This window comes from Solanum tuberosum, unplaced genomic scaffold, assembly GCF_000226075.1.
Source record: "Solanum tuberosum cultivar DM 1-3 516 R44 unplaced genomic scaffold, SolTub_3.0 scf00154, whole genome shotgun sequence".
Lineage (NCBI taxonomy): Eukaryota > Viridiplantae > Streptophyta > Magnoliopsida > Solanales > Solanaceae > Solanum > Solanum tuberosum.
This window is the reverse complement of record NW_006239079.1, coordinates 1289856-1300686: the sequence shown is the minus strand read 5'-3', so window position 1 is coordinate 1300686 and position 10831 is coordinate 1289856. Positions and strand designations below refer to the sequence as shown.

At 35.3% G+C, this 10831-nt stretch overlaps 1 protein-coding gene across 1 annotated transcript; it reads right to left on the bottom strand.

The window, feature by feature from the left end:
- Nucleotides 1–3406: 3406 nt before the first annotated feature.
- Nucleotides 3407–10831, bottom strand: LOC102593039 (zinc finger CCCH domain-containing protein 48). Its single transcript, XM_006353321.2, has 9 exons — nucleotides 10007–10831; nucleotides 9746–9841; nucleotides 9075–9164; nucleotides 8796–8897; nucleotides 8529–8672; nucleotides 8252–8371; nucleotides 8108–8167; nucleotides 4051–4148; nucleotides 3407–3945 (listed from the first exon to the last, which is right to left on the bottom strand). Exons 1-9 carry the CDS (start codon nucleotides 10451–10453, stop codon nucleotides 3804–3806), a joined length of 1299 nt encoding a protein of 432 aa, XP_006353383.1. The 5' UTR covers nucleotides 10454–10831; the 3' UTR covers nucleotides 3407–3803.

Here is a 10831-nt window from a genome sequence, read left to right as displayed (position 1 = left end):
TATGGATAATATTGGTGATGAGAGTTTTTGTGTGGGCTTTTTAGGTTGATGATGACTTTTGGAATATTGGTTTTGAATTAGGCAAGTTGAGTTGATTGAACTACAATTTGGCGTGTACTTATTATATGTTCACCAAATTATAATAGACCGTTATGATTTATAAAAGGTTGATTAGGTAACCCAAATATCTTTTGTGAGATAGACAGTGACGAGTTAGGATTTTCATTAAGAGGGTTCAAAATTTGAAGAAGTAAATATATATATATGAACTAGTCAAAAGGGTTTTGACATCTACTATATATATATATATAATTTATGAACCCCTGACCCAAAGCTGGCTCCGCTTCTAGAGATGGATCTTGCATTTCACTCATCCCCAAAGCTAGAGGAGACTATCCATGAAAAAATAAGAATTGGGATGGGTTTGAGTCCAGCTTTGATACCATGTAAAGAGTGAATTTTGGGTCTAATTCAACTCTAAAAGCTAGCTCATGAGGAAAAGATTATCCAAATCATATTAAAGAGACCACTCATCCTTTAAACGACCAACGGAACTCTTCATAGTTTGACATATGAAAATGCTTTATTATATATAACTAGCTAGTACAATTTTAATATAATGTTCCTCCTTGGATGGAATGGTACCTTAAAATAAGTTTATAAGTTATATATGAGTAATATATTTGGTTGCTATAACTCGTAAACTATGATGACATTTCAATTAATAAAAGATAGAAATGACAAGTTTACGTTATTATAATTTTAAAGACATCATTATTCTAGTTAATGGATCCCTTTCAGATAACTATTGACCAACTACAGAAAGGAATTTAAATAATTGATATTGATACTTTAACAAATTTCACTAGTATTTTTCTAGCAACTAACCTGCCTTCAGCAGCATGGACAGGTTCTATTAACACCAAATACATAACTATAATAATATAGTAATACACCACTAAAACCTCACGTTTAATAAACAATTACAAAGAGAAAATACCAAATAATAACAAAAGCACTTCCGGAATAGAATTAGGAGGAAAACATTAAAAAATTCCAAATGTCAACGAGGAGTACGTACTAAAAAGGTGATTAAGGCTGGGCCTAGTGGTAAATAAAGTAGGAGGAAAATTACCGTCTCAAATTTTAGTTTTGAAGACAAAAAATATTAGGTGATTTCTTTTGTCTGAATTTCGGTGATCGGTATTTGTATTGGTCAAAAGTAGCGAGTATCTAGTAAAATAATTGAAATACGCAAAAATCGACTCCGAACACCAACGTCGACATTAATAAAGACGAGGAGTGTTTTCTTGTTTTTCGAGGGTTTAGGTTTGTTGATGTTTGTCGTTGTACCAACTGTATTATTGTAGTTTTTGCTTTGATATCTATCATATTTGTTGTTTATTGTGTTTCGATTGTTACATTATTTTGTTGTTCTTGTTTCTTTTCTTAGCTTGTAGTCTTTGCACTACTTCCCTTGTTAGTTTCTATGTTTTCTACACCATTTTCTTCTTCTCTATACTTGAATTTGCTGGACTTAAACCAGGTCTTTCAGAAAGAGCATCTCTACCTCCACGAGGTTGTTATAATGTTTATGTACATTTTACCCTATTCAAATTCGACTTGTAGAATTTCACTGAGTGTGTTGTTATTGTTAAAGGGGATGAGTGATAAAATGTTGTATACTTGAGCAAGTGGGGAAGATGAATGACGTGAAGGAAAGGTTACCTCCCCCATTAATTAGACCAATTGTTCAAAGCTTTAGCCATCATAATCAATAACAAACCGAACCCTAACCTAAGTCCCTAAAGTCAATAAAGAGTAATGATTGTAATAGGATTGTGAATATTCATCGACGGGACCAAATGCTCGCTTTAATTTAATTTCTTCTACAAAGTGTATTTTGGCCGATTGCACTTAGCGTGCTAAAATAAGTTTGGCTTCTTGACCTTGTCAATCCCTTGTATGTGCGCTCTTTATTGACTTGATAACAATGATTGCAACCATTTGATGCAAATATTCCCCTTTATATTTCATTCAATAATGATATAACAACATATTTATTATTGCTACTCAACAATCAAACATGTGGAATTATATATTGGGAAAATTAAACGTATAAGCAAACATATACTAGTTACTTAATTAGTTAACATAGTTATAGTTTTTCATAATTACAATTCGCAACTTACTTTTAGCTATAATGATGCGGCTCAGCTTTTTAGTTTTGTATAATTCGCACGTTTGTATAATTTAGAATTTGTATAACTTTTGTATAATTCGGAATTTGTATAATTGTTTACACTTCTAATGTTTGTAATTGTATAAATTCGTTATTTCGAATTAATACAAAAATAATTGAATTATACAAATGTACCCGCGAATTATACAAACCTGCGAATTATACAAATCCGGAATTATACAAACGAGGCAGCTTAAACTGTAGCTACAACCCGTAAATATGCAAACTATAGCTATGAAGCATAATAATGGCTATTTATGAAAGTTCCTTGTCTTCTTTTTGCTTTACTTGGGCCGAGCCGGTCTGGTCTATTTGTTGAACCTTTTTTTTCTCATTAAAAATAAGGAACTCTTTTATAAAATCGGTCCGATGGCTAGAAAACATAGTTATGTGACCATTTGTACAATTTACGCCTATATGCATGTATTAAAGTCAATAAAATATTGATTATGCGGCGTTGATAAGTCAATTAATTTTAGTAAGAGTTGGTTGGATTGGGCCACGACCCATTGTTTTGTCCAATAAAGATGATAAAAGAAACTGATACCATCATAGAACAGACGTAACAAGACTTGAAATTTGAATCATCTGTAAACATAGCAAAGTTTCAAGGTTCTAGACCTGAAGACATAACAGCAATAGTAGGAACAGAACTGCACAACTCTAGATTCCTAGCTTTTTCTATTCACCCAGAGGAAAGTGAAAAACATAAGATGACATGAGAATCCACAGAGACATGCACTTATGTTCCATATCTTACCTATGTACCACCAAGGAACACATCATTGCCAACAACAAGAGCATACACATGTCCAACTGGACCATCAAGACAGATGTCAGTACCTGTTTGTGCCATTTAACTGACATTTATGTCCAATTTTGAATGTGTACAACTAGGCACACGCATAGACACACATCTTACTATGGCAAATCATGTGAGACACGTTTGACATGCACCTAACCAACTCTTAATCTTAACAAACTTTTAACCTGCCAAAACTATACAATAGAATTAATCATTATCTTGCTGCTGCCGTTGAATGGTGTTTTGTTGCACGAATATAGGTTTCGCTGTGAACTTGGACCACATTACGGTAGTGAACTGGAAGAAAAATTGCAAAGTCGGTTACGGGAAAGTGAAATTGAACATTTGCACAACAGATCTGTTCCAGTACTACTGATGTAATTGAAACATTTTTCAATGTGCATACATTAGCAAACTTATTCAAGGAACACAAGAATTTTGAGCTACATCCATAACTCGTGAAAAACAATACAGGACGGCAGACCAGAAATGTCCTCCAGAGATTTACACGAATATCATGATTTTGAGTACAAACCAGACTAGGAAAAAATATGCCTGGAACCCATCAAGAGCTCAATAGTTAAAAGCAACTAAACGGCAAGGCTCTAAGCTAACTACCTCTGAAAATCAAAACTGGTACTTCTTTATCTTATTATATGTTCCTTGCTTGGTACATTTTCTCACTGGGAGAAGAAAAATAAGATAATTGCTGGCCAGCAACAAAGAAATGTTATCGCTGTAAATGCATTAATCCTCTCAAGATGTACTGCTGGATTCAGTTGACCACTTCCACACTCTAACTTGACCTGATTCATCACCAGTAAAAAATAAACCAGCAGGACCAATCTCGATTCGACGGACACTCTCCTTAGAGAATATCTTCCCCCTCTCAGAAAAGCTAACCAGAAGAAGTAATGGTGTTAAAGATCAGTCAATAATAAGAACAAAATATGAGTTCCAACAACATAGAGAGAGAGAGAGAGAGAGAGAGTGACAAGCTTACGATGGCAAATCATAGACACGGATGGTGTTGTCATTGCGAGAGCAGAGCAATACAGGCTTTGCTTCTGAATCATGCATGCCACAGAGAGCAAGCACACCCTGAAGATAAGATAACATCGTTAAATGACAGAGCAAACGTCTCCAAAAAATAGATTATGAACCTAACTACAAATCATTGGAAGTTTGGCAGGCAAAGCAACCCAGCCTCAATTTCTGTTCTATATGCAATCTACTCAAATCACCAAAGTAATAGAGAAAATTTGAGTACAATAGTTAGAGTTTCACAACAATCATTTTCTCCCAGAAATGTACAACAAGATGTTAGAATATGGGATCAAACTCAAAAAAGTGTAAATTGTTGGCTGATATTGGGCACCAACTTGCATAACTAATGCAGCGTTTGGTTTGTGGTATTAAATAATACCTATCCTAGGTAATACGGGAATCTACGTGTTGTTTTAATTTTATGCAGGATGAAATGTGAGAATATGGGTATTGGCAATGTAGGATTAAATTATTGAAAGACCCAAATGCCCTTTCAAAATAAGCAACTCATGTATAACAGTCTTTCTTTATTAATCACCAGCATAATGAATATCGGCATAACTAGTAAATGAACCAAACAACCCTCTGAGTCCCTTAAAGCATTCATGTTACAACAGTTTCACATTTTATCAACATCTAAACTTTAAGAATGATGCTACTCAAGCATCTATGATTTTCCTTCATGACAAACCATCCAAAATATTCCAAAATGAATTCAAATTCTTCTCAGTCTCTTCCATCTGGATAGCGCAAGTTCCAAATTTAATGAATGTCATCCATTAAATTTGAGGAACATACACCAGCTTCTCCACATACTTCTACAGTGCAGAAAATTGAACTGTTTCTGTAGACTACTCATAAAAATATGTTCCACTCATCAACAAAAAAGATAAAGAGCACAAGTACCAAAACAAGTCATTGTTATTGGTGCATTGATTTTCTTATCTTCCTCCATGGTGGACATTGGATGGAGGAAAGGGGACTGAGATGATTTGGGCATGTGAAGCGGAAATGTGTGAATGCCCCAGTGAGGAGGTGTGAGAGGTTAGACATAGTCAAGGAAAGGCAGAGGTAGACCGAAGAAGTATTGGGGAAGATGATTAGACAAGATATGGAGCATCTTCCGCTTACGATGACATAACCTTAGATAGGAGGGTATGACGATCGAGGATAAGGCTAGAAGGTTAGTCGGTAGTTGAGAGTTGAGAGTTGAGAGTTGTCTTATTACTAACCTATTCATGTAATTGATTTGGTGGTAATATAGAGCATCGTGTCGGTCGTAGTATTAGCCTATGCATGTATTCTTTAGCTTTTGGTATCTAATATCTTAATGGTTTGTTGCGTTTAGGTGATCGCACCTTGATGTTTTAGCTATGGTTCCTTACATGTATACTCCCACTGCTTTGTATTAGTTGTCATATTTCTCTCCGCTCCCATTTTTATTTAAATTACTACTTTGATTTGCTTGAGCCAAGGGTCTATCGGAAAATATCTCGGTCTATCATAAACAATCTCTCAACCTCGAAGAGACAGTGGCCTCTCACAACCCCACTTTATGAGATTTTACCGGGTATGTTGTTGTATCTATAATAAACAAAGAACTACACCAAAGATGTACTTCAGTAATAATTACAATAGTAGTCAAAAGAGCAAAACCTACCACCTAAATCCCTCATAAACCGTCCAAAACATGATTTTTTGAATTTGCCAAATCCAATCCCCTTACTGAGAGAATCTACAAGATGCACGTCTGGATAACCATCTTCCACATAATCAAGCACACCTCCTTTAATGTTCCAAAAGAAAATTAATTCTATCTATCTCCCAATCATTCAAGTTCCTACTAAATTAGAGACTCCGGTTGCTCCCCCACTAAGACATCCTGGTAGAGAGCTTTCTTCATTAACTAAAATCATATATAAATCTGGAAACCTGTCTTTCAAAGTGGTATTGTCTATCCATTTGATTGACAACAAATTTATCCATCTTCCTATCAGATCGTACCCTATCTAGGAGCTCTTCCTGGAGACTCTTAAAGCACTTCCAAATTACAACTTTGTGGGACAAGGTGCCAGGTCTAGCAGACCAGTCTTTTCAATTAGTTGATCTTGAAATATGTTTCTGTTTTGTCTCATTCCAGTAAAATAGGACATAGATAATGATCAGACGAAATTTTAGGCTCACTCTTCTGTTTAGAAATTTAAAAGTGTCATCTTGTACATTTGATAGCAAAATATATTAATTCTAGATGCAAAGGCATAGATACACTATTACTTCTAAGTGATGCATATTTTCCTCCATGAAGAGGAGGATCAATTAGAGAAACTTCTGAAAAATCTAATTTGGCTATATAATTCTGAGAGCACCTGTCCACAATAATACTAGTCTTTGCTGGTATTGAAATTACCCCCAATGACTCATGATCAGCTCCATAACCCTTTCAGTGTGTGACTTCTAACAAAAGGTCATGCCTTTTTTTCTTGAGCAGGGCCTTATATTCCAGGAAATAGCTTAAGTCTAATGTTTGTCGACGAAATCAAACAGCCAGCAAGCAATTTTTCTTAACACTCCTAGATTCTCCTGTTCAACATCCCTACAAACTTGATCACTATCACTTTCATTTCCCACTGAATCTACTCAATTGTTTGGCTAATCTCCTATTCCTGAGGCGTATTTCCTTTCAATAACTTTATCCAAAGAAAAAACTGTTGATTCATAGACTACTATCTTATTTCTTTTTTGTAGATAATATCCTTGTATCTTTTCTTATTAGAGCTGAATAATAAATTTACTTCAGGATTCTATCTATTTTTCAAAAATCCAAATGATTCAATTTTTTGTAGAATTTAATTAATATTTAGCTTTTATAGTTTCTAAAGTATATACTGTCTTTATTTAGCAACTTTAACATTACCATCATACAACAAAGAAGCAAAACACAAGAGTTTTCAGAATTCAACTCACAATAAAATAATTTCACTCATAGGTTTTGCTTCGCCAAAAAGCCCTGCAGAAGGATTTTAATACGGTACTCCCTTGTGAACCATTTTACATGATCATACTAATATTTGGATATTCACATAACATTTTTTTTTGCTACAGTTTTCTCAAAAAAAAAAATCAAATATCTCAATTTTTAAGGAGTGCTTTCTAATGTTTTTATGCAGTTCCAATATACCTTTGTATATTAGACAAAGTAGAGCCAATCATCAATCCGAGACCAAATTAAAAGTTAAAAAGTTCTACTTTCATGTTTTAAATACCATTATGGAGCATGTTTTTTTGTCTCTCTGGCATCGATTGGACCACACCCCTCACAGTTAAGGATGCATATGAGAGTTGGAGCCTATGGAAAGTTGACAAAGCCATCAAGAAGATCTAGATTATGATACCTGCTTGTATTTTTTGGTGTATTTGGTTAGAGATGAACTCATTAGTTCTGGCTTAGATAGTTTGTATAGTTAGCCAGAGATTTTTTGTAAGCTCAAATGCCATATCTTGTAAATCTTGCATCTTCTTATAAAAAAAAACACCATTATTTGGAACAAGATACCATTTTTCTTTATAGTTTGTACCATGAATATATTACTCTTTTAGTAATTAACTCAAGAATTTTCAATAACATCAATGTAGTATGACTTCTGTTCTAGAGAGTATATTGAACCACAAGTATAACTTTATTTACTAAATACAGTTATTAAAGAATATTTCATCAAAAGTAAACACAAACCATTTTATGAATCTCTTCCCTATCAAACAAATTGATAATTCTAAGCTTCCGTCAATTTTTCTTGTGGGATTACACTGGGTATGTTGTTGAAAGCTTCCGTCAATTTTTCTTTTCTATTTTCTCTAACATATCACTTCCAGAAGGAAAATTTTAAAACTTGGTCTTCACCAAATGAGTTTGTTTTAGTTTTGACTTAATTAATACTCCGAGCCATTTATCTAGATGATATGTGAGACCAAAGAATCATAAAGTAAATGTGGACAAACAAAGCAGTCTCACTTACACAATCCTCTTGATGAGTATATGTAACCTCCAAGTTCCCACTATCATTAGCAGCCCAAACCTATAAAAACAAGCACAATCATCAACACATGATTGGATAAGATTAAGAGAGCTAAATTTTTCAAGAAAAAGAACAAACATAAACCTTTATTGTTTTGTCCAGTGAACATGATAAAAGAAACTGATCCCAGCACAGAACAGACATAACAACACTTGTATGATCTGTCAAGATCTGTAAGCACTCTAAAGTTTCAAGGTTCCACACCTGAAGACACAATAGCAGCAGTAAGAACAAAACAATAACAACTGCAAAGTCTAGGTTAAAATGCAGAACTCTAGATCCCTAGCTTTCTCTACACATCAAGAGGAAATAGAGAAACATAAAATGACAAGAGAATCCACATCGCTTCTGACCAACTTACTCTTATTGAATTGTCCATGGAACCAGAATATAATCTATTAGCTCCAACGACCAGTGATACCACATGATGGGTGTGTCCTGTCAATGCTTTGATTGGATCAAAATTGTTGGTGCTCCCATTATATTTCCATGCCAATATCCCATCCTGCAGTACTTTCCAGTTAATTTACAGACTGAAAGACCAGGTTGATAGGCATGCACTTATGTTCCATACCATCTTCTTATTTTCCTTTATTTAGTAAACATATAACTAACCATACACACTTACCTCCGTACCAGCAAGGAGCATATCATTGCCAACAACAAGAGCATAGACTTGTCCAACTGGCCCATTAAGACTGAGGTCAGTTCCTGTTTGAGTATTCCATGCCTGCAAAGTTATCAGACACATCCGTGAAGAAAGCATGGAATTCACTATATTAAGAGTGTTGAACGTATTTGTAAATAGATATGCATGTCTATGTATGGGATGCCCATAGTGTGGAGAGAGAGAGAGATGAACTGCAAGCAAAGAAAGATAATAAAATAATTCTGTTTGACAATTCACCTTGACAAGATTAGTTAAACCCACAAAAATCCATGGTCCTTCACTCAGCATAGAACCTACTTCACCATCAAAATTGACAACCCCTGCACACTACAACAGGAGGAAACCACAGCATAAGAATCCATTCATGATCCTCCAAAGCTACAAACTACAGTCTCACAAATCATCATATCCAATGGAATATTTTGGCAAGAGACTACTTGATTATACTTCAGATGGAAATCTGGAAGAATGTTTATCACATAGACAAGCTATCTGTCCTTCAGATTCAACTTCAAAATTACTTTTTTCTCTTTCTGGGTAGCTTAGAGTTTCAGAACTTGGTTTTGTAACAACTGGTCAAAAACTGAATCAATTTATTCTTTTGGTTTTACTTTCAGTACGGCAGAAGCCTCATATTTTATAATCTTAACAGGCTAACTAGAAAAAAAATTCTCCTTATTCTTGGGATGCTGTTAAAATCTGATGCAACAAAAAAAAGATAGCATTACTATTCTGGAGAAAAGTGATCAGTTCACATAGTAGGGGAAGAAGTAGAGCCGAGTAATTGACATTGTTTCTTAGATTTGCCCAGCTAATTTTTATACAATATGGGGATTTCAAGCAAAGAAGACAAAATTTTCCTATTCCAATTCTCATGTAAATATGAAAGGAAAAAGTATGAGGAGAACCTGCCCAGACTGGCAATCCCACACTCGTACTGACTTGTCCGTACTCCCTGAATAAAGCTTATCCGAGCCTGATGGCAAAGCAATCCCTGCAACAACCTGTTTCAATACCCATTTAATTAACAATAATTCCAACCCAATACTGAAGAGCAAAGGAAACTGTCCTGCCCCTTCAATGAACAGCAGAATCAAAATTTCAGATATAAAAACAGAACAGGATTTCACATAATGGGTCTTCACATTCTTGATAGACATAATAATCACCTTTTGGTGCCCTTCAAGTGTTGTTAACAATGTGAAGCAGTCCCCAGTAGTCCATGAATGCAAATACCTACAGGTGTTTCCATATGTACAATTCCCTTTAACCCAATAATTACAAACTTTTTCTGTCTTCCTCACAACTGCACCTCCGCCAGCAGCAGTTCTCCCCCATGTATTGTTAAAATTTGGATTTCTCCGCATTCCCGCACCTCGATTATCATCAGAAAACCCATGAGGCCGCTTCGACGACGACATTCCATTCCCTGCCGCATGTTGCTGCTGCTGCTGTGGCGGTCCCGGTAATTCTCTATGTAAGAACGGACATGGAAATCTGTTACATCTTCCAGCCCTCCAATGAAAACAAACTTTTTGCTGTTTATTATTACTATTGTCCCCTTGTGAAGAAGGACCCAACCGCTGGAACACACGCTTGCTTCCATCCATTTCCATTACCTTCTGTAATCTTGAATGTTCGACCCTACTCTCTCTTTGAATTTGCGAGTTTCCCGAGCTTCTGATGTGATCTTTGGGAGACAAACCCAGTGAAATTTGAAAATTCGAGCTTCTGATGTGATCAGTGGATATAAACCCAGTGACTTAGAGCGAGCGAATAGGGTTTGATCATGACAAAGGGGGATTGAGAAGCTCAATGAACTGATGATTGGATACCGTAAAGAGGAATTTCGAATCGATTATTAGGGTTTTGATGAATTGGAAACCCTAATTTTGGAGTTGCAGAAAATTAATTTGGAGGAGAAGATCCCCAATTTGTATACTACTTCGACAGCGTAAACTTTACGACCAGGTAAGTAACGGGGGTTATTTCTT